Raw genomic sequence first — 24,227 nt, 5'->3', positions numbered from 1 at the left:
GGCCCTTCTTTCAATAGTAAAATGCATTTTTCCCTTCCTGCCAAACAGAACAAAAAGTATCTTGGAATAGTTGAAATAACAACCCCAAATTTTCTTCCCCTGTGTCAGAAGCAAACAAACAAAAATAATTACCTCCTGCCACAGCCAAGGAAAATTTACTCTTTAACAGCCTGACAAAATGTCACAGAATTACATCCATCCCTTGGTATCACCTAACAAAATCCTGGATCCCCAAAGAAATGTGCTAGGCTATTTCACATTCAGTGTATATAAGAAAAGTACAAAATTCAGGACAAAAACAAAAACAAGAAAAGCACCCAAACCTCCAGAACTTGACAGGAGAGAGAAGTCATATGAGGCTGTTTGATTTCAGAATAAAAATGCTGTTGTTCAAAGTCCTGTTCATTCCATTGGGTTCTACCCAATAACAGCAAATTTTTCACTAACCACACAATTCTGCCTGCCAATCACTCTGCTGGCAGTTTGTGGGAGACTGACAGTTAAAACAGCAAGTTTTCCAGAAATACTATTTTTTAATAATAGGAATACACATACACAAACACGTAAATGTACATGGGGTATGTAATTGACATAGGGACACCTAAGATATTTATGTCGTTGCTTTTAAAATGCAAGTCTAAGACAGGGTCATCTCTATTGTAACTCCACGGACGGGGGAAATTGGCTTCATAAGGTCTTTTGAGAGTGCAAGGCATCTTACAAGTACTAACTGGGGGGAGATGGTCACCTACTCTCATGCAGAAAGGAGGGACTGAGAAAACTTTTCCCCAAAGGAAGGGCAAATCCTAATTATAGCAGCACCAGTCTGCTGAGGAAAGGCCTCATTACCCATGTAAGTTTACCTTGTTAATAGATCTTGGAATGAGGGTACAATGTTACAACATCAAAGCTGGCTTCGCTTTGGCATCAGGCTATGCCAGGAGGTAAATACTTGAAGGTTAAGGTGGAAAAGGTTTGAGAAGTCTCCAAGGGAGGCAGCAGATGTATTGGTAAGCCCAAAGCAATATCACCCCAAACATTCATAAGACTATTTCCAGATACTTTCACTTGGATTTTGTCTAAATAATTCCACACCTTAACATTGGTTGTCTTGTATTGCAAAGTGGAGGTAGATCTAAAACGAGGAGTTGACTGACAGGTCTGAGCTTCAGTCCTCTCATGTAAAATGGGGTCATAACCATTCCCAGCTTGAGTTACTGTAAGAATTGTATTAAATTAAATTATGGAATTTAAACTTAGGCTCATTTTGCTTGAAGATTTTGAATAATTCCTTGGTAGAGACATTTGGAACCTACTTGTCTTTTGACATTTATCCTGGAAATCTTTCAAATAGAAAACATTGCCTTCTTTGTTGATCGTGTTCATTGACAAGGCATAGGCTAGGGTCTTTGAGAAGGTATATGCCTATATATACGTATATACATATATATATATATTTATGTGTATATATATATAATGTGTATATATATATAATGTATAATATATATATATATATATATATACCTTCTGTCTTTCAGTTTTGGTAGGATGATAAACTAAGTTAAATATTCAGATTGTTTTAGTCTACCATTCTGCCAGAAGCAGAAGCCAAAGGCATATTTATTTTCAGATTAGGTTCTATAAACACCTGGAAATTCTAGAAAAGATATAAGCCAATGGCCTTTAGATGCATAGGTAAAGACTCAAGAGGGAAAAGAATCTCCTTGGTTATCAGAAATGAAGAGGAAATTGAAAACCAGACAGGGCAGTGAGTTAACTGGGGCTGTCGCTGCCCTGGGACAGGGGAGATGATCAATCTTGGGTATCTAAAGCTTTGGATTTCAAAGACCATTCAGGAGGTGAGGCCTTGGGCCCATTATGTATGGAGTTTTGAAAGATCAAGCTAGGATATTCAAGAGTAGCCCAAAAAGGATACACTGGACAAAAAAAATCTGCCCACCAAAAGAGGGAAATAATAAGAAATTTCTCTTTCTCTAGGCTCTGTTTAAAATTTTATTTCTCCTGTTAACCTAGCAATAGAACACGTATAATGGAAAATATATAGTAGTTGAAATTAAAAATTCAAAAGATGTATTATATAGATTAGACCCTCTAAGCAGAGAGTTAATGGGCTGGAAGCCAGATCTGAGGACCTTGCCTGGGCTGCAGCACTAAGAGATAAAGAGAAGAAAAAACTGAAGTGATTTGGAAAGATATAGAAGTCTAACATGCAGCTTATAATATTTCCAGAAGCAGAGAATAGAGAAAAAGAGGGAATAAACATTATATGAAGACGTAACAGCTATTAATTTCCCAGACTTGCCAGAAACTCTCAAATTAAGGGAGCAAAATTGTGAGCAGGACAGAGTAAAATCAATTCACAGGTGGACACACAGTGATGAAGCTGGAGATGGCAGTAGTGAGGACTGAACACATGTGAATATATTCAGGGTCCTGGGAAAAAATTTAAGAAGGTAGTTACCTAACCTATCATTCAAGAGTTGGCGCAGGGGATGTTCCAAATGAATAGAAACGGCTTTAACTAACAATACGAAATTAGCTTCCTAAAGCTGCCATAACAAAGGACCATCAATTTAGTGGCTTAATACAAAGACTTTTCTTGTCTCACAATTCTGGAGGCCAGAAGTTTGAAGGCAAGATGTCAGCAGGACCTTGCTCTATCTGACGGTGCTAGGGAAGGACTGTCCTGTGCCTGTCTCCTAGCTTCTGGTAGCCCCAGAGGCTCCTTGGCCGGTGGTTGCATCCCTCTGATGGTCTGTCTTTGGCCGTCTCCCTGTGTGTCTTCACACCATCTTTGCTCTGTATGTATTTGTTTTTGTGTCCAAATTTCCCCTTTTTATAAGGACACCGGTCGTAATGGATTAGGACCCACCCTAATGACCTCATCTCAATTTGGTTAAATCAACAGAGATCCTATTTCCAAATCCTGTCACATTCTGAGATTCTGGGGGTTAGAATTTCAGTGTAACTTCTTTCAGGGGACATACTTCAACCCATAACCAATATAGCCTTCCTAGAAAATTGCTAAAAGAATAACAAGAAGTATCTTTCAAGGGATGCCTGGGTGGCTCAGTCGGTTAAGTGTCTGCCTTCAGCTCAGGTCATGATCCCAGGGTCCTGGGATTGAGTCCCACATCGGGCTCCCTGCTCAGTGGGGGGGTCTGCCTTTCCCTCTCCGTCTGCTGCTCCCCCGGCATGTGCTCTCCCCCTCTTGCTTGCTCTCTCTGACAAATAAATAAATAAAACCCTAAAAAAAAAAAAAAATCTTTCAAGAGCAAGGAAGAATGAAAGAACTAATGCCATCTTATACTATTCTTTTGAATCTTCTATATTCAAAATGTTTTATAACTTTCCAAAGGAATATTAAATAAACACCATGCCTTTTCTCTTCAATTTTAATAAAATATTAGGCAATTAAGAGCTTTTGAATAGCAGAAGAAAGAATAAATGATTGTATAATTTGTACAATTAAATGATTATTTCTCCAACTAATGAACTCAAAGTTAAGTCAAGGGTTGGGGCTAGGACATCTCTGTTTTCACAAGATGTGTATACCACAGTTGGAAAGCACTGATTGAAACCACCTATATATGTGTAGGAATCCATCTTGTTTACAGTTACAAAGATGAGAAGCTATAGAAAACGGTACTGTAGAAAACCAGTACATAAGGAAAATCTTATGAGAAAATTGGACTGATCCTTTGAAAATCTGGTGAAAAATTTTACTCTTTCTTCATTTGTGCTTGGTTTCTAATATTCTAATCTATGCAGATAAATGAATTTGGAATCTTTAGTGTTCTATCGAAAATTGAAATAGAAAATATACTAAACTACTTTTTAAAAATGTGAAGTCACAAATTAAGAATTGTGATGATTATGACTTTTTACATTATCATTTAAGATAAATCATTATTCAAACATGATATTTAAATATGACAATTAAAAGTATTATTATTATTATACTCTGGCCATAGTATCTGAACTGAAAGAACAGTTTGTTAATTATTACATAAAACTGCTATGCTTATAATTCTTTTTCATTGGGTACAGGGATTGGCCAACTTGAAAAAAAAAAGGATACAAATAATAGGTTAAAGAAGCAAAACCAGCAACATTCAGGCAAAGAACATTGATTAATGAATTTTAAAAAAAGTTCTGAAAGGTCATGTGCTCACGTTGGGCTAAGCCTCAGGCAGCTCTAACAAACATGACCAGGCCGTCTGTGTGGAGCAGGTAACCCATGCTGACTCCGAATTTGCTGACATTACAGGGTTATTATTTCTGGAAGGATGTAGCATTCTGGAACAATTTCTCTAATGATTCCATTAAGACCATGGTTTCCTTCAATTTGGCTTACATATTTCATTTTTCACATTACCCTACACCACAAAGAAAAGAAAACCATGTCTTGGATTGAGGGTCTGTGTCACCAAAGGGGGAAAAAAATCACTCAATTTTGATGGTACTTAACCCCATTTTATTCGATAAGCACATCTGTTTTTTGAATCACATGTCAGTGTGTGAATGATGAAATTTTATGAATACTAGTTTAAAGGCAAAAAATAATGTGCCTTATAGTAAGTTGTGGCAAATTGAGGACTTTTTAAGAAAGAAGTCGGACATGTGTCATCACTGGTATTTAAAAGCACACTATAGCAAAGAAGCTACTGGAAAAGGAAGATCATAGAACAAAATGTGACAACACAGGCTTCTTTCTACATGACAGAATCACAATGAGTGGACATCTATTAGTCTCTTATTTTCAAGACGATCTGTTCTGTACTTATTTGTGCCTGGATGAGGCTTTGTCTTTGGATTCAGGAAAATAAAAAACCTCTTAACTACTAAAAAAAAATCTTTTAGAAATACTATCAGAAAGTTTTCTTGTATATTTGAATATGAAGAATAAATACAGGGGACCAAGTCCTGGTAGAATGGTGGTTAAGAGTGTGCACTTTACCTTGAGTTGAATTTTGGTTCCAAAATCCACTTAGCAATGTGACTTAGAGCAGTCACCTAATCTCCCTGTGCCTCTGTGATCTCCACATAAGATGGTCATCACAAGAAGCCCAACCTCATTGATTTTATGATGTTATTTACCACCAATAGGGTTGTGGTTTAGGGTAAATGTTATGCCGTGCGGCTCAGGACCAACATGCTTCAAGGACTAAAGTATTTTAAAATTAAGAACAAATCAGCTCTAAAAAACAAAACAAAACAAAACAAAACAAAACAAAAATAAACAAACCCCAAATATATGCCTAAAATGAAGTTTTGGTTAACTGAAGTATGTCATTATTTCTCTTTCTGACATGTCCATGACTATATGGTTCGAAAGGGTAGATGAGCTATTGTGAACAACATTTATGCCTAAGTCCACTCTTTCTAAAACCAGGGAAGTGTTTTAGGCCAATGTAGAGTTTACAGTTTTCACTAATATTATGGCATTTAACTTCAAAAGAAATAAATGAAGTAGACATTGATATTTCTATTTCACAGATGAGAAACTGCTTTATGGAGAAATAATACTAGTTGCCTGAGATCTTAGCAGGGCAATGTTGGCAATGAAACCCTTGCACAATATCTCTGGGTACTCAACTCCTTTCTACCTCCAAAAAGGGCCCTCCACTAACCCCAGGGGTATCACCAATGTTCCTTTGGTCATCATTAGTGAAAGTGGTCTTTTTCAACACATCACTCCAACCCTTTCTTTTGAAGCATCTGTTGACTTCCCATTGCTCTTAAGATAAAGCCATTGCCGTGGATTCAAAGACATTGGCAATGTGGCCTCAGCCTCTGTCCACAGTCTTTACCCTCATTAAATAAAGCAAACTTCCCATTATTTACCCAAGCACACTCTTAGCTCTAGCTGTACCCAAGTTTCAGGTATCCTACAAGTTTGGTGTGCCATTGGGCATTTGTCCCCAATGTTAACTCCTACTTACCCTTCAAATCCCAAACTCAATCACTTTTGCTATTGTTTATACACATGAATGAGCTCCAAGAAGATTTCCTGTTTGAGAGGACAGAGGCCATACCATATTTATTGGTGTGTCTTTTGGAGCATATAGTACTTGTACATGGTAGGTATTTAATAGATGCTTCTAAAAAAAGGAAATGAAATGTGAAACTTTAGTTATAAAGATGCAATATCTTAATGTAGATTTAGTTTTTCAAAAATGAGTACAAGGAAATGTCAAGATAATCTTAAGAGTCAAATCTTGGTAACAGTAGCTTCTAAGATGGAAATAGATCTGATTGAGAAGAAACAAATCAATTTGGAGGAAAAGATATGATTTTCACATTACTTATAAACGGGGAGCCCATCACTAGTAATGAGTAAGAGAATAAATATCAATGTTTTATGGTTTTATAATTTCATGTTTATTTTTTATTGTCTCCCTTCTTTAATATATAAAAGCAATATTTTAGGTAAACATTTTCTAGAGAAAGAAGTGAGCTCATAAACTCATTCCCTTGAAGCATGAACAAATTCAACAAAGCTCATTCTCAAGTGGAATGACTTCTGAGAATTTCCAGGGTACTTAGACATGCATGGGGACCTCCCTGAATGCACCTGTTTGATGTTATAGTGACTGTAAACTTGATTATTTAAAAAACCAAGCAAACATTTCTCCAGATTATTTTTGATATTTCTAAGTGAAAATAGCTCTATTGGCCTTTCTAATTATAGAATGTAATTACAAGTTCTTTATTAAGAAAATCATAGAATTTAAAAAGTATATGTAAAAATCTAGCTCTCGGCAAGCATATACTGGAGCTGCATTAACAGCATACACACCTTCTTTTTATTAGTCATTGCCATCTAACCAACGCTGGTTAAATTATTCACTCACTGTGCAAATGAAAAGTAGGTTTAGTAAATAAATAAATAAGCACTTCAAAACTAGGAAAAACAACAAGTAATAAAAGAGTTAAAAAATATGAAAACCTGGCAAGTAGCATTTCTGAATTCATACTAGCTTGCTTGAATTATTGGAAATCTTTCATGTTTGGTGTTAATTCAGATGGAAGTTGCTGGGTTAGTCAAAGGTCACTGCAATGTACATGGCCAAATAGATTAATTTTATTTTCTTGCATAACATATTTTGCATATTGTTGTTCATTCATTCGGTTACCAACAACTTGTTGGGGTAGATTAAAGATAGCCGTAACTTCTTTGTTATTCCCCTCACTGAAAAGCGAGAGCTATGATTCCTCCCCTTGAATCTGAGGGCGGAGAAGTTTGTGACTATTTAACCGATGGATTATGATGAAAATGAGGCTGTCAGTTTCTAGGTGTAAGATCTGGCTTTAAAAGACTTTAAAAGATTGGCAGCTTCACTTCCTGTCTTATTGGAAGCCATGTTCTTAGGCACTTGAGGTGCTATGTAAAAGAGTTCATAAAAATCTACCTTGCTAGAAAGACCAGAAGGTGAGGCCCTGTGACTATAGGAGAAAGAGCTCCTGAGCAGGGCCTGGCTCTCTATTTGTCTTTGCCACTGTGCCTGACATGTGAGAGAAGCCATCTTGGACTCTCCAGTTCAGCCCAGCCACTAGTTAAATAGCATCAAGTGGTCCCAGCCAATGCTGTGTGGAGTAGAAGCGTCACTCTGATCAATCATGCCTCTTTCTTCGAGCACAGAATTGGCAGATAGAATAAAATGTTGTTTCAAGCCACTAATTTTTGTAGCAATAAGTAACTGAAGAGCTTATTTATGTAGTTCCTCGTATGACCAAATACTATCTCAAGAGCTGGAGGAATAAAGTCAGGACCCTCTTCTTAACTTGCATGAGTAGCTTTTGCAAACTGAACCTTGTATGCTTAAAGGAAAAAAAAAAAGAATCCTTTCATTTCTAAATTCAGCTTTGAATAAACCAAAAGGCATTTGGATCTTGTATGAAATGGCTTGTCCTTTAGTTATGCCATATGCGTATAGGAAGGTAGATGTGGAAGATGAGGGTGGATAGAAAGGGGGCTGTTATGGACTGAATTTTGTACCCCCCCCACCCCCTTCCCCGTTCATATGATGAGGTCATAAATCCTGGTAAGTCAGAAGGTGACTGTATTTGGAGATAGGGTCTTTAAAGAGTTAATTCTGTTAAAATGAGGTCATTAAGGTGGGCCTTAATCCAATATGGTTGCTGTCTTTATAAGAAGGGGAGATTAAGGCATAGACACATACCAATGCAAGACCGATGCGAGGGAGACAAGCCAAGGAGAGAAGCCTCAGAAGAAACCAACCCTGCCAACACCTTGACCTTGGACTTCCAGCTCCCAGAACTTTGAGAAAATAAATTTCTGTTGGTTAAGCCCCCCAGCCCATGGTACTTTGCTATGGCTGCCCTGGAACATGAATCCAGGGGCTCATGAAGAAGGGGTGACAGTGAATAGTTCTTTTTTTCCAGTGGGAAAGAAGAAGCAAGGATAGATTCTAACCTTTTAGAATTCAATGTGTAAATCTGGCATCACTGAAATAGGGTCTGGCTCTCCCATCCCTCTGGCATAGCCACACTGTCTGTAGGTGGGTTTGGGCTAATTGTAGGGCACGCATAGGTACCTCAGAAGCTCCAGAGAAAACCTTATTCAGATTCACTGTACTATCAGGCTATTTCATGTATCTGTAGAATTGTAAGAAGTCTATCAACCAGTTAATATTTATACATCAGTGTGTCAAGGTATCATTATTATAGTATTAGATGGGCACCATTTTTGTTTTACTGGAGGGAAATCCAATATGAATAAAATAGCAACTTTTCAAACATGACATTTAATCCATGCATGTAAATCAAACTGAGAATCTATTATTCATTATTAAAAGGGTGGCATATTTTTATTACACTGAGAATGAAACACAAATACTGTGAAAAATTTAGTGCCTCTTCTTGAAATTTTAAGACACTTATCATGCAGTCAGCTGGCTGGTACTGGCACTCATTTTAAAATATAGCCATGAAATTAATAAGTTTGAAGTTTTATGCCTGAAAAGAGGATGCTCAATTTCAGTGAAATAGGCAAATTTATTTTTTATTTAAAGCTTCCTAAATACTTAAGATGGTAAAGTACTTCAGTAATGTTCTGATTCCAATATGTATATGAAGAATATAGTTCATATTCTTGTCATTATTAGTCATGGCCACAGTGTTCTTCCCCGAAGTGCTTTCTGAAAACTGCATATATCAGAAACTGATTAAAAAGACCTAAAGTATTAATTCTTAAAATATGATGAACCCAACATCTTGCAAGAGGTTATTTTCTATGTGACATTTAATATAAAAAAATTGAAATGATTTTAATAACTCATAGGAAGGAGCAGTCTTAGGAAAATAGAGCCTCAGCATGATTGCTTTTATTGATTATTGATTATTACCATTAATAATAAATAATCATGGAGTATATTATAGTATGCAATTTTAGAACGTTTTCCATTATATTAGTTGGATGAAGCCTTTTTTTTTTTTTTTTTTTTTGGTCAGTTCTTGAAAGGGTCACTTCTGCTGGTCAAGGGGTCCCCCAGATTTGTGACAACCTAGATTGCAAATGGCTTTTCCTAAATGGCATGGGTGGTCACTGGTCATGCGTCCCACTCTCGGACATGGGCTGGTTCTGCTAAGTGTTCAGCACTTTAGGAAAACATTTAATCTCACTGGCCTCAGTTCCTTCATCTGTACAAAGGGAATCTAGTAACTAATTCATAGGGATTTTGTGAGCATGAGTTAATATGATATATAAATTGTTGAGCATGGTGGGTTGCATGTAGGAAATAATTCTTTGCTATAACTATTTTTATCACTATAATAATAGTCCCCCATGTAGAATGTTCTCTGTTTTCCTCTGTGTTAGGTTTCTGCAGCTCTTCAAAACACTCCTTCCAGAAGTATTAGTTAATCCAGCCTTGATTTATTTCTTGAAGACAGCTCAGTTTCCATTTAATTTATTTGATGTTATTTTGCCTCTACTCATTGCTACTGAGTGATGTGACAGGTTTCAAGGTCTTCAATGTGGAAATTCACTTAATCACTGTGCCTCGTAGTCTCTGGCAGAGAGGAAGAGTAAGGTGTGTTGATTGCCTGCAGTGCGTCAAGTTCTTCACTATATGCTTACTACGCACAATCAATGCAAGCTCCATGCAACCTAATCCATTGTTAAACCCATTTTGCGGATAAGAGAAACCGAGGTTTTGGAGATGAGGACTTACCCAGATGTTTGAAGCTGAAATTGCAACCCAGGTGTGAATGTACTCACAGTCCAAAGGCTAAAGTTCACAATCCACCCTAAACTGATATACTGGTTTTTCCGTATCTTTCAAGTACTCATCAATTCTTATTATATTTCTTTGTATTTTTACCAAACTTATTTCTATTTCTAAAGCCAAGTCCCTCTCTCTTTTGAGGTTCTTCCTCTGTCCTTTTGGAGGACAAATTTTATATCATATAGTAAACTAACATTTGGGCATGAGGCTTTTACTTTACATGATGTTGAAAGGTGGTCATTTAATCTTAAGACTATTTGGTAGCACTAGAATGTGAACTTCTTGGGAGTAGGAACTTGGGACTGTTTCGTTCATTGTTGTATCTCTAGCACCTAGAAATGTGGCTGTCTCAAATATCTCCAAAATGAACAAATCTAAAAATTCCAGTCTCATTGCAGACTTTAAATAGTCAACTATTGCTTGCCTCTTAGCTGAAAATTTTTTTAACTTCAAAAAAATTTTGGTGCTTTATGCAGACTGACATTCTTTATTTTATTGCAAATGCTTTTGAAATGCCACAAATCCATCTTTGCCCTCTGTGTCTGCTCTCTACATCTGTTCACATCTGATGTATTCAGAGTTAAGAATGCCCTAGTTACCAAATAGTAGTTCTTGTTCACTTTGCATGCAATTCAACAATCAAATCATTTTGAATTCTCTCAAGAGGAGAAACTTGCTTCTATATTTGAACTCACTCACATTCAGAGGGAATATGTTTTAATCTTCAACATCTATACAAAATGTCTCACAATTACTTCTAAGGCCCTAATTCTCATATGAACACCAAGCGAAGTCACAAAGGGCTGAATAAGGTAAAGAATGTCTCCAAGGTCACGTGGCCTGTTCATTGCAAAGAAGAGGGCCAGTTATCTTTCCCATTTATCAGCCTCATACATATACCAGACTGTAGTCAAAGACTTTTCAACTGATAGGCTCTCAAAGCTCATGGTGAAGGCAGGAAAACAATTTCTGTTCAAAGAAAAACATCATGAACTCAAGGACTGTTGAAGGTGAATCTAGTAAACCACAAATCGGATCATGGCAAGCCTCTGCTTACGAACTTCTAGTGGCTGGCCATGGCATTGAGAATAAAATCCAAATTCCTTACCTTGGCCTTCAAACCATATGTGATCTGGTCTCTATCCCCTTCTCTCATTTTATTTCATACTCCTTTTCTGCTTGTGTGTTTCACTCCAGCTTCATGCTTTTCCATTCTGTGAACACAACCAGCTCATTCTTGTTGCGGGGCCACGGAATTCGTTGTGGCTTCCTGCCTAGGAGGGCTCCTCTTTCCACTGTGACATGGCTGGTCTCAGGTTAACTGTCATTTTCTTAGACTAGTTTTCTTAACAGAATAACTCCTCTGGTCATTTTCTAGTACATTACTATTTTATCTTGATTATTTCAACATCCCGTAGTGATCAATTAGAGCATTTACTGCTATTAAAATTGTCTTCTTTGGCTATTGATCATCCCTTCCCACACCAGACTGTAGCTCAAAGAGATTAGGAAGCTTGTTTGTCTCCATTCCATTATTTATTTATTTTTTTTAATGATTTTTTTATTATATTATGTTAGTCACCATACAGTACATCCCCGGTTTCCGATGTAAGGCTCGATGATTCATTAGTTGTGTATAACACCCAGTGCACCATGCAATACGTGCCCTCCTTACTACCCATCACCGGTCTATCCCATTCCCCCACCCCCCTCCCCTCTGAGGTCCTCAGTTTGTGTCTCATAGTCCATAGTCTCTCATGTTTCATTCCCCCTTCTGATTACCCCCCCTTTCTTTATCCCTTTCTTCCCCTACCGATCATCCTAGTTCTTATGTTCCATAGATGAGAGAAATCATATGGTCCATTCCATTATTTTTATCCGCATTGCCAAAATAGTGCTTGAGTACAATATGGGCTCTTAACAAAATGTCTGTGAATGAATGATTGAGTGAATGGAAGGAAGTGGTAAAGCTGGATATCATTTTAGATACAGCCAAATCAACAATTTGGTAGCTGGGAAAATGTGAGCAAATCGTAACTTTCCTAAATCTTTTTTCCATCACCTGTAAAATGGGCTAATATCAATGCTGTAACAGGATTGTTATCACCAATCAAACGTGATAATATGCACTTAAGAGCTTTTGTAAAATAGAAAATACTGCCCAGGTATTACTATTATTACTAGTTATCTTTGGTACAAAGTGGGTTGCCCAAAGGAAAAACGTTGATTAGCAAGCATTGCCAAAAGTTTTCTCCTTTCCAAATGATATATTTGCCTGCTCCTTGTAAAACCATTTGTGGTTAATTTGTTGGTCTTTGATCTAATCATGCTGCAGATGTTCAGAAATGCCATCTTTCTGTGCATTGAGGCTCAGTCACTCGGGTTTGGAAAAGTAATGGGCTGTGCCCAATTTTTCCCCAATGTGTTCAACTCTCAGGGACAATGAAGGGAAAATTTATCTTTTGCCTAACAAGGAGAAACTGAAAAGAAAATTCAACTTTTTGTTTTTGCAGTAAAAAAAAAGGGGGGGGGTGTATAGAAATCCCAGAACTGAATTTTCTAAATTAAAATATTCAATTAGATTTTGCTATCTCCCTAGAGTGAAATATTCTTAGTTGAACATTTGAGTAGCATGTGAAGAGATGAGTTATGACATATTGAGGTTGAGGTCAGGTAATGGAATTTCGATATAATGAGATGACAGTTTTTGCAGTAAAAAAAAAAGGGGGGGGTGTATAGAAATCCCAGAACTGAATTTTCTAAATTAAAATATTCAATTAGATTTTGCTATCTCCCTAGAGTGAAATATTCTTAGTTGAACATTTGAGTAGCATGTGAAGAGATGAGTTATGACATATTGAGGTTGAGGTCAGGTAATGGAATTTCGATATAATGAGATGACATGCCATATATTTCCTCTTGATTTCAGTCATGTTTGATGGGAAAGTGGGGAAAGGTCATATTTTTTAGCCCATAATTATTCAGGTATGAATCAGTTTGATTTTAGACAGGAATGTGGTTGCCCTAAGCTGTGTAAGTCATATGATCAAGGACACACAAACCTGTCTTATCTTTGTGTCCGTATTGAATGGTGATAGTCAAAGAGTGGTCTGAAGGATCACCTGAATTACCTTTACCTTAGCATGCTTGCTTAAAGTCAGATTCCCAAGCCTCACCCCAACTTACTGATTTGAGGATGAGAACGAGGCCTGGAAATCTGCATTTTTGATAAGGACCCTTGGATAACTCTTATACAAATTAAATTTGGGGAACTGCGAGTCTAGAGCCTTGAGGATGCCATTGTATGATTATCGATGTTCCTCAAATGATCATGTTAGTTGTTAAGAAATCTAAAAATTAGATTCAGGGACTGTAGTTTTTGAGAGATCATTAAGTGGAATGCCCATTTCAGGATGACTTTTATTCAGAATGACTAATTTGTAAGCTATCTGGTGAATCTAGCCCTTCTGAAAGACTCGTTCTTTAAGGATCCTGAAGAATGGGGTTTTATTGTGGTAAAAATGTGTTTTTTCTTTTTCTTGGTAAGCCCCATGTCTACTTTCAATGGCTGAACTCAGAGTGAGCAATTTAAGAGAGAACAGGCTGAAACACGTGGAGGAAGAGCCACGGATCCTCAGTGTGTAGGGATGAGGAAGAGAAGTAAATAGGCTGGAGAAAAATGACCTTGGGCCTTTTCTATATGAATCCAAGGTAGGCTTTCTGATGCTTTACCTCCTACATTCAGGAAGCATAATAGCATGAATGGCTCTGCAGTAGATTGCCAGAAGTCAGAAACCAGCTCCACCCTTTACATGCCTTTTCTGTGTGACCTGATGCTGGGTCTCTTTGTCTCATTTGTGTCATTCATAAAAATGGAGTTAATAATAAAATCTACTTCATAGGATTATTGTGGTGATTGAGTTGACAAGGATAAAGTGATTTAAAAAGTGCCTTGCATTTCATAAACTTTCAACAAACAATGACTTTTGATATACTACCTTTTAGGATTAAGGAAAACAAACAAAAAATCAATTTTCTAAAACAGGGCCCTGGAATGCCTACATTTGCACAGGGGAGTGCATGGTTTTCCAATGGTGTAGGAAGTAAGATTTTTCTCTCAGAAGCTGTGACAGTAATAGCTGTCACCACCCTCTGTCCTTGATCCTTAGTCCAAGATAAGTTTCCAAGAATAATTACTTTCTTTTATCCCACAGCAGAAAGACTGGGGATTAGAGCTAATTTGCCTATTTATTTATCTTGGCTGAGGGAATGGAGAGGAAAATACTGGTACTATAAAACTCTCCCTGGATAACCTAGATTACCCTGTGCTGTGGCATCAATTCCCACTCATCTGTCCGCAGTTGTCTGCCGCGGAAAGAACGTTTGGTGATTTCTCCTGCAAATTAAGTGTATTTATTTACTTCCTGGACTCCCCTTATTCCTTAGAATGTTAGTCCTGGAAGACACGGTTTAGTTTATTACCCATTCTGTGTACCTGCCACCTTTCCTTTGTCACCACTGTCTTCCTCTCTCCTCCATCTCCCAATGACTACCACCAACATTTAATAAATGGTAAAACTAAGATCCAGAGATGGTAGGTTACCTACTTAAGTGGTAAATTGGGATTTGACCTCATGTTTGTCTGATGCCAAAGCCCATGCTTTTTAACCACTAGGATATATAGCTTCTCTTTTAAAGCAGGGAAGCAATTAAACAGGATGGGAATGAACAATGAGGATTGAAGTAATCTATATGTAAAGTCAAGAGAATCACTTAAGATGCATTTAGAAGAATTGGAACCTCAGCCATGTGTAGGCAGCAGCATGGTAGACTTACCTGGAACAATTTAAGCATTATGGAGTATTCTGTTTTATCTATGGAAGTGCAGATTATATGAGTATTTGCATGTTCCTCTACTATCGGCTTTGTCATGAACCTGACAAAAACCACCACGCACTTGACTTTATCTCCGATGACATAGATCTGTGACTCTGAGGCTATTTTGGCACAATAATCGTCTATCAAGAACAGTTAAGACTGGACTGGAGTAAATACAAAGCAGGGCCAGTGAAGCAGTCTAACATTAGCTTGGTTATTCTATGGTAACAAAAACCCCTCATGATAGCTCAGTGGCTTACTACAGTAGAAGCTTATTTTCACTTGAGCTCCATGCTCACTTCAGGAAAGCGAGGGGGTTTGTTTTACCCATTTTCATTCTGAGTCGAAGACTGGTTGAAAGATCACCATCTGGAATGTCATTTGTCACTGTGACAAAGGACAGAAAAAGAGAACTCTCGAAGGTCTAGAACCAAGAATAAATGCTCCAGCCTAGAAGTGATACGTGTTATGTTCTCTTAAAGATCATTGGCCAAAACTAGTCAAAGGGCCCACCCAACCACCAAGGAGCTTGGAAGTACAATCCTACTGTATGCTTAGAAGGTGAAGAGCTAAAAATATTTAACGAACGACATTAATGACATCATGGTTTCTCAGGAGTGACTGGGGAGCTTCCTAACAATTAGAACTGTTCCCACTTGGATTAATTTACCTTATGAATTGGCAAACCTTCCCATCAACGTAGGGTTCAGGTAGAGAATGAACAACTGTCTTGCATATTATAGAATAGATTTCTAACTGGGCAAGGGATTGAATATAACACATTTTCTCAATTTTTGTGTTGGATATATCACCAGTATTTTTATTAGATAATCTGTATTCCTCAACAAATTTCTAAAAATGCCCTATTCTGAGGTCATTTACAACTCTTTTCTTCTTATTATAATTATTTGCTTTATGTTTAAGTGCTTTAAAATTCTTAGAAGATCTTAGTAATTGTTATGAAACCATGTAAGTCTCCTAGCCCATATCTGGGCCCCACCTGCCTGTACTTCTGCTTGAGCACCTGTAGATTAGAAATTATTACCTCAAAAGTATTGTTCAAACGGAAGACCCCAAGGTTCTTTGGTTATAATGAGCAGAACTTGAGACAGGAAGAAGGATTTCCTGATAAAGAGGCTCTTGTGAGAAAAATAACAGACTCTGTGTGTGTGTGTGACATTTGAGAAAATTATTTTGACAATACTTAATACGTATGTGTATGTATTATATATTTTAATATATGTATGTGTAGTAAGGAATAATACTAGGAAGTTAGATTGTGGTGAGGCTGCATTAGGGCTTTAATGTGAGGCTAAGGAATTACAAATTAAATGGTAAGCATAAGGTGATAATCAGATGTCAGTTAGACAAGAAACAGCCTACCAAGAAGCAAAAAGTGGAGCTTATTCCTAACCAAAGTTTCCGGAAACCTTTTGTTCAGTGCCAGAGACAAAAGTAACTTTACATATGACCAGAATACAGAACAACAACAACAAAAAAAAAAAAAAAAAAAAAAGAGAGAGAGAGATAAAGAGAAAGAAAGAAAAAAAAAAAAAAAAAGAGAGAGAGAGAGATAAAGAGAAAGAAAGAAAGAAAGAAAGAAAGAAAGAAAGAAAGAAAGAATTTCCCATGATATAAATATTTTTATATTATATTCAGGACTTCACAATAAGGAAATATGGATACTTGACCAAGTATGACCCTTTGGCAGCCAATAATAAAATTTTCTGTTACATATTATAGATGGCTCTATATTTTTAAGATTTTTTATTTTTGAGATTTAGCAGTTGGACTATGATAAGCCTGTGTTATTTGCTTTTTTATTTCATCTTCTCAAGATTTTCTGAGCTTCTTTGGTTTTGTGGGTTGATGTCTTTCATCAGTTTTGGAACATTCTCAGCCATCATTTCTTCAAATTTTTTTCTCTGCACAATTGCCTTTCCCTTTTTCCTTCAGGACTCCAATTATGTGTGTTCACTATTGTCCTACAGGTCTCACATGCTCTGATCTGGTTTTTTCTTTTTTCTGTTTTCATTTATTTTATCTTTGTGCTTCAGGTAGGATATTTTTATTGACCTCCCTTCGAGTTCATCTAACCTTTCCAGCTTTGTCCGTTTCTATTGTGAAGTCCACTCAATAAACTTTTCATTTCAAGTATTTTATGATTTTTGTTGTTGTTGTTCTCAACTTTTTGCAATTTCTCTCCTGGAGTTTCCTCCCTTTCACTGGTTATTTCTATCTTTTCCTCTATTTCTTTATCCTAATTGTGATTGTTTAATGTCCTTGTTAATTCTAACATCTGGGTCTGTTCTGGGTTAGTTTCCATCGGCTGTAATCTTTTGTCTAGACATCACATGTTCCTGATTCTGTGGATGTCTCACAGTTTTGCATTGTATATTTTGTATACTGTATATTTGCAGTATATAAAGGAATTGTAAAGACTGTAGTAGAAAATATTTATCCCCCACTAAAAAGCTATCTCTGTCAGGCAACTAGGGTGAGGGAAAGATCTCTCTGGTTAGATTAAGCTAAGTTGGGGTTAAGTTATAGCTTTAGTTAATTAATTCATCACTGGTTTTTGAAAGTGTTGAGGTGTAAAAGATTCTCCCTTCCAATCTGGCTTGGTGTCCAAGCACCATGTAACTGTGGGATTCTGCTGTGCTCCCCAGCCCTGCCTCAGGATTTCTGTGCCACTGGAGAACTCTCTTTGACTCTCGCCCTGGACCCAATTACTCACATGCTGCTGAGCACTGGATACAAGTCCTAAGGTTGAGAATTGGTAGATAGTGAGGACTTGCTGTGTATCTGAGACTCCTATATATTCAATATCCCATGTTGGTCCTAGGCTGTTAAACATTTGGTCAGCTTCTCCTTTAGCTGTAAAGATTCTCACCCAGTGGCAGGTCTGCTCCCTCACCTGTTCCCTGAGATTAAAGCTAGTTCATATATGGAAGGCTTGTTCCTCTCCGAGGTTTAGTTTCCCCTGTTTCTTTGTGTCCTCAGTTCCCATGTGGGTTCAATAATGTACACAATTGTGTAATTTAATTGTTTTTTTTATTATAATGGGAATTATGGTCATTTATGATCATCCCCCTCATACGCAGAAGCAGAACTTTGAAGGTCTTCTGGGTTTTAAAATTTAATTTTTTAAGTTTATATTTATTCATTTGAGAGAGAGAATGAGAGAGGGAGAGAGCACAAGCAGGCAGAGCATCAGAAGGAGGGGGAGAAGTAGGCTCCCAACTGAACAGAGAGCCCGATGATATGGGGCTTGATCCCAAGACCCTGGGATCATGACCTGAGCCGAAAGCAGATGCTTAACTCACTGAGTTGCCCAGGCACCTTCAAGGTCTTCTGGTTTTGAAATCACTTTGTTAATTTTTTTCTGATTATAAAAATAATAGTCCTTTTCAAAATTCCAGAAAGTCCAGAAAATTGAAGAATAGTTTATCAATATGCATTTTCATCATTTTGTAAGACTATCCTAATCCTCTCTGGTTTGCTTCACTTTCAAAATATTTGGTATCCAAGTGGAAAGAATTTTACTTCTCTTCCAATTTTCCATGCAACTTTGGCCTTCAAAATTCTTGTTTATTTCTTGGATTTTGCTTGTTCATTACTCTCCTTTCACATGCACCTTCTGTGCTATGGAAGATGAAACACATCACCCTAATGTCACACAGCGAACTTCAGTTCTATAGTGTCTCCTCTTTCAAAAAGTATGCTCTTCTTGGTACTCAGAAAATAAAAGATATTTTGGCGCCCCCTCCCCACCAACCACGCGTACTCTCATGATGAGATGGCATGGGCGGTTGGCAGAGACCAATACATTTATTTCCCTCATTATATAGCATTCGATTACAAAGCTATTGAAAAATGCTCGTGGAAATATCACATCATAAGACAGCTGTGGAAGTATTCGGGTTTGTGGAAAGGATCCTTTGAGAGACACAATGAAACTTAGTGATCCTTTGTTGCCAAAAAGGAAAAGAATGAGTCCCCAGCCACGCATTACAGAGCAACAGATCTCTCCTATGATACACGGTGAGGGAAAGACACTAAAAGAATAAATAAGACAACTATTGTCAGATAAAATAAATTCCTTTATTTGGTAACATATAGCTCTTATCCTCCTTTTCAATCAATATCAGCGACTGGATTTTGTTGTGTTCACATACTGATTTCTTTGTGGCTGTCAAGGTAGTTGCATGTGACTCTTCTATCTTGTAAAATAGGTTGCAGTGGAGTTTCCTTTTGTGCATGAGGACTGGCTTCTTATTTACATGGTGACAGTGGATGCGTGCTGCCTGGTGGTAATAGGTTATGTCTGGAAGCCTCCAACTGTTGTTCCTCATACACAAAATGATACTGGTGTTTTACATGTTTACAGATGAACTTTAACCTTGAAATACTCTTTTCTTCCTTATTAAATAAACAGTAATCTAACTCATCTTAGAAATAGTTGAGGTATGGGGCACCTGGGTGGTTAAGCGTCTGCCTTTGGCTCAGGTCATGATCCTGGGATCCTGGGATCGAGCCCCACATTGGGCTCCCTGATCAGCAGGGTCTTCTTCTCCCTCCCCCTGCTTGTGTGAGCTTGCTCTCTCTTTCTCCCTCTCTCTCTCCCTCTCATATATATAAATAAAATATTAAAAAAAGAAGCAGTTGAGATAAAGTCTTAATAATAATAATAATAAATAATAGTTATGTGCATTTTATGTTTTTAAGACCATTTTTATATTTATTGGCCTGATAGTGGTATCAATTCTGTGAAGAAGATGATTATATCCTGGTTTTTTATTTGTGTTATTTTTTTAAATTTCATTTACTTATTCTAGAGAGAGAGAGCATAAGCAGGAGGGGAATGGGGAGAGGGAGAGAGAATCTCAAGCAGACTCCAGGCTGAGCGGGGAACCCAATGCAGGGCAAGATCTTACCACCCTGAGATCATGAGCTGAGACAAAATGAAGAGTCGACGCTTAACCATCTGTGCCACCCAGGTACCCCTCCTGGTCTTTTATCCATGAGGAGACTCGAATGCATTAAAGCCTTGATACAAAAAAAGAAGTGACTAGCCCGAGACCATAGAAATTTAATGATAGAATTGGGTCAGCACTGCTCAAATTCTTACTTTATGTACTTTGAACGTATTGCTGAATCAGACCTGGGTAGTATGAGAGAAGCACTTCTAAAGACAGGGATGAGAATAGATAAAATTATTGTAACGACATCAATTCAACTTTATTTTTAAATGATGATCTGAAACAGGTTTCTGTTTTTTTCCTTTTCCTCTTTCTCATTTAGCTTTTATTTTCTTATCACAAAGGTTACTCACAGCCAAATAGCCAAATGAAAAGTATGGCTTGATTAAGAATCTCTTTTGTCAGTAATTTGTGTCTAATGTTTTTAGCTTTCCCATGGGCTGTTGTAGAAAATGGTAAATCTGGTTTAAATGAAACCTGATCCTGTTCATGGTTTCATAGCAGCTGCCACGGGGTTATGGTATTTTTCAACAGATGCTTCTGTTTCATTTTAAACATAAACTAAGTCTTAGAATATTTACATAAATCATATAAAATATGCCTACACACTTTTGGCTAAATATATTACTATAAAATAGTCTTAAGCAAGTCCCTATCTTTGCCCATTCATAATTATTCACTTAGAATTTGAAAATGAAACCCAAGCCTATACTCTATTTATTAAGATAAAAAAGATTATTCATGTCTTGCACTTTCCTGAAATTCATTTTTTTGAGGATTTTATTTATTCATTTGAGAGAGAGAGAGAGCAGGGGAAGGGGCAGTGGGAGAGGAGAGAAGTAGACTCCCCACTGAGCAGGGAGCCTGATCGGGACTCGATCCCAGGACCCTGAGATCATGACCTGAGCCAAAGGTAGATGTTTAACTGACTGAGCCACCCAGTGTCCCCTAAAGTTCTTTATTAAAAGACCAAAGCACAAGCTTCATCTCTACACCTGGGGACCTGAAGAATGGTTTGGTCAATCTGATCATTTCCTCCATTTTTATGCCTAACACTATTTATCAAACACTGACAAATTGCTTATACAGCAACGTACATTATAATGTCAATGGAAATAAATAGGATAGTCACAAAATTGAATGGGACACTCTTTTTCCTTAAAGAAGTAGAGCTTGTAATAGTAATTCAAGCAACCAATTACCAATTATGCCTAGGATTAGTTTCTCTGGAGTGTTATAGTTTGTTCAATTTTTTGAAAAAGCATCTCGTCCATGCAAAGCTCTTGTGCTGGGTATGTAAGCACCACAAGGTGAGTGACAGGCAAATAAAACAATGATTGTGACAATTGATAGAAACAGTTATATAATAGAAGTGCCAGCTCCAGTAAAATAGGACTGAAAGTACAGAGTACGGTGTTAGGTAACAGATTACAAGTTTGATCCCCAAAGCTCATAAAAGGCAGAATCTTGAAGTGGCAGGGTCAAATTTGTCTTGTTGCGTGGGTCACATTTTCATGGTGGCATGTTTGTTCAGTTACTTTGGGCTGGAAATGGTTTTCATGTAAATGGATCCAATAGTGAATTTTTCTTTAAACTTTTTGTTTGTTTGTTTGAGTGTAGTTGACAAACAATGTTCCATCAGTTTCAGGTGTGTAACATAGTGAACTGACAACTTTAAACATTGTACTGTGCTCACCACAGGTGTAGCTCCCATCTGTCACCATACAACCCTATTACAATACCATTGTCTATATTCCTTATGCTGTGCCTTTATTCCCGTGACTTACTCAGCCCATAACTGGAAGTCTGTGTCTCCCACTCCCCTTCACCCGTTTTGCTCACCCTCCCATCCCCTTCCCCTCTGACAGCCATCACTTCATTCTCTGCACTTACTGGTCTGATTCTGCTTTTTGTTTGTTTATTCATTTGGTTTTTGTTTTTGTTGTTGTTTGTTTTAGATTCCACATACGTGAACTCATGTAGTATTTGTCTTTCTCAGACTGACTTACTCTCTAGATCCATTCATGTTGTTGCAGATGACATGATCCCATCCTTTTTTATGCCTGTATAATATTCCATTATATATATATACACACACACACACCACACACACACACCACATCTTCCTTATCTCTCAGGGGGCTCTTAGGTTGCTTCCATATCTTGGCTATTACAAATAATGCTTCTGTGGAAACCAGTATAAAGTTTCCTCAAAAAAAAAAAAATACCATGTGATCTAATCATTCTGTTAATGGGTATTTACCCAAAGAAAATGGAAACATTAATTTGGAAGGATATATGCACCCCCTATATTTATTGCAGCATTATTGACAAAGGTAAAATTTTAAGGGCAAACCATAGAAGTAAAGCCCATTCTTTACTTAATCCTGAATCATATACAGACATCATTGAATATAACATGTTTCCACGTGCAAGCACCCTAATCTTCCCTTGTCTTGATATCTTTTCCTAGGTACTCCCTCCTAAGAAAGATGTGAAACCTGGCATGGCTTTCCTGTTTGAACTCTGTCTCCTTCGTGGGAAATATGCTTGTTTTGACCAGGTTGTGGGCTGGGCAGCCTTCCCTTTGTGCGATAACAACTTTGATGTAGTGGAGGGAAAATTCAAGTGTCCCCTTCTCCGAGGACATTATGACCAGACCCTTGACAACTTCAGGAAAATGGAAGATTTGATTTGCTTGGACTTGGACCACTGGCTGTGCAATCTGTACTTTCAGGTTTGTAATATGATTGTGTAAGTGGAAAAAGAACTTAAAATTTTTCTAAAACTGCTCATTTTGAGCCTTTACCTTACTTTTTGTGCTATTGAAAATTTCAAAAAGTATCATAAACCTGTAAAAGCAATCACATCCTAATGCTTTTTCGATGCTGATTAAATCGATATCTGCAAAGAAGGAATACAATTCTAGAATTGGCAGAAATCTTCAGGAAAATTGTATCCAAACTGCTAAGTCATGAGTGGCCCAGAAAAGTCACTCAAATCCTTTGATTCTCAGTTTACAATTTGCTGCTGCCGGAGCTGATCTGTCTCACCAACTTGGGTATAAGGCTATGATGTTTCCTTATCAGAAGAACTAACTGAGCTACTACTGTGTGTTGGGCATTGCTCATTCTAAGGATACAAAAGAGATTAGATATAGTCTGTGCCTTCTGGATGTTTGCCATTTATTTGATGAGACAGACATGTGTTCATAAAAAAGATAATAACCCACATTTCACAGGATAATGGTCATTACAAAGCTCCCTTTGCCATCCATACATATCACTTCAAAGCATGCTTGTCTTATTTACCTCAAAAATTAAAAACGAAAAACAGTCCAAAACACCTTTGGGCATATACTATTTATTTGTATATATTTGGAAATGTATTTTCTTTTTTTTTTTAAAGATTTTATTTATTTATTTGACAGAGATAGAGACAGCCAGCGAGAGAGGGAACACAAGCAGGGGGAGTGGGAGAGGAAGAAGCAGGCTCATAGCGGAGGAGCCTGATGTGGGGCTCGATCCCAGAATGCGGGATCACGCCCTGAGCCGAAGGCAGACGCTTAACCGCTGTGCCACCCAGGCGCCCCTAGAAATGTATTTTCTAACCAAGTCTTTTAGCAGAAATGTCATTGCATAAATTCATTCTAAACAAATACCATGGAGGATCTAAAAAAAAAAAATGACAACGTACTAAAGTATAAAGCATTCCAACACAATTTTAGTCTCCATGTGTCCTGTATGTCCAAATTTGTCCTACCTGATTATGATGTCTTTCCACAGTGCCTGTATCATAAAATGCTATGTTTTTTTTTTTCTTACTTACCTACATGTTTGACTTTTCCCAATCTGTCTGTCCATCTGTCTGTCTATCTAGCTATCTGGCCAGGCAGCTCTCAATCAATCAATCTAATCTAATGTATGTGTATATGTATGCATCTATCTATTTATATATCTGCCATCTACCTATCACCATCATCTATTTACCTAAGTAACAGAACTATTAAATATGGACATTTCCAGATATCCAAACACATGCAATTTTGGCTGAAAAATCAGCAGCTATATATCCTTCTTCTGTGATGGTCTTA

The 24,227-nt window shown here is 37.3% G+C and overlaps 1 protein-coding gene across 1 annotated transcript in view; it reads left to right on the top strand.

The window, feature by feature from the left end:
* Positions 1-24,227, top strand: part of LOC103665144 — a gene marked incomplete at its 5' end in the record, with an annotated part of 295,474 nt that overhangs the window by 78,805 nt on the left and 192,442 nt on the right. The window contains one exon of the mRNA XM_008693048.2: positions 22,608-22,871. Within this exon, the coding sequence (XP_008691270.2) occupies positions 22,608-22,871 (264 nt within the window). The remainder of the gene's footprint in view (positions 1-22,607; positions 22,872-24,227) is intronic.

This window comes from Ursus maritimus, unplaced genomic scaffold (assembly GCF_017311325.1).
Source record: "Ursus maritimus isolate PB19 unplaced genomic scaffold, ASM1731132v1 scaffold_30, whole genome shotgun sequence".
Classification (NCBI taxonomy): Eukaryota; Metazoa; Chordata; class Mammalia; order Carnivora; family Ursidae; genus Ursus; species Ursus maritimus.
The sequence above is the reverse complement of the archived record's forward strand: the minus strand, read 5'-3'. Positions and strand labels throughout refer to the sequence as shown.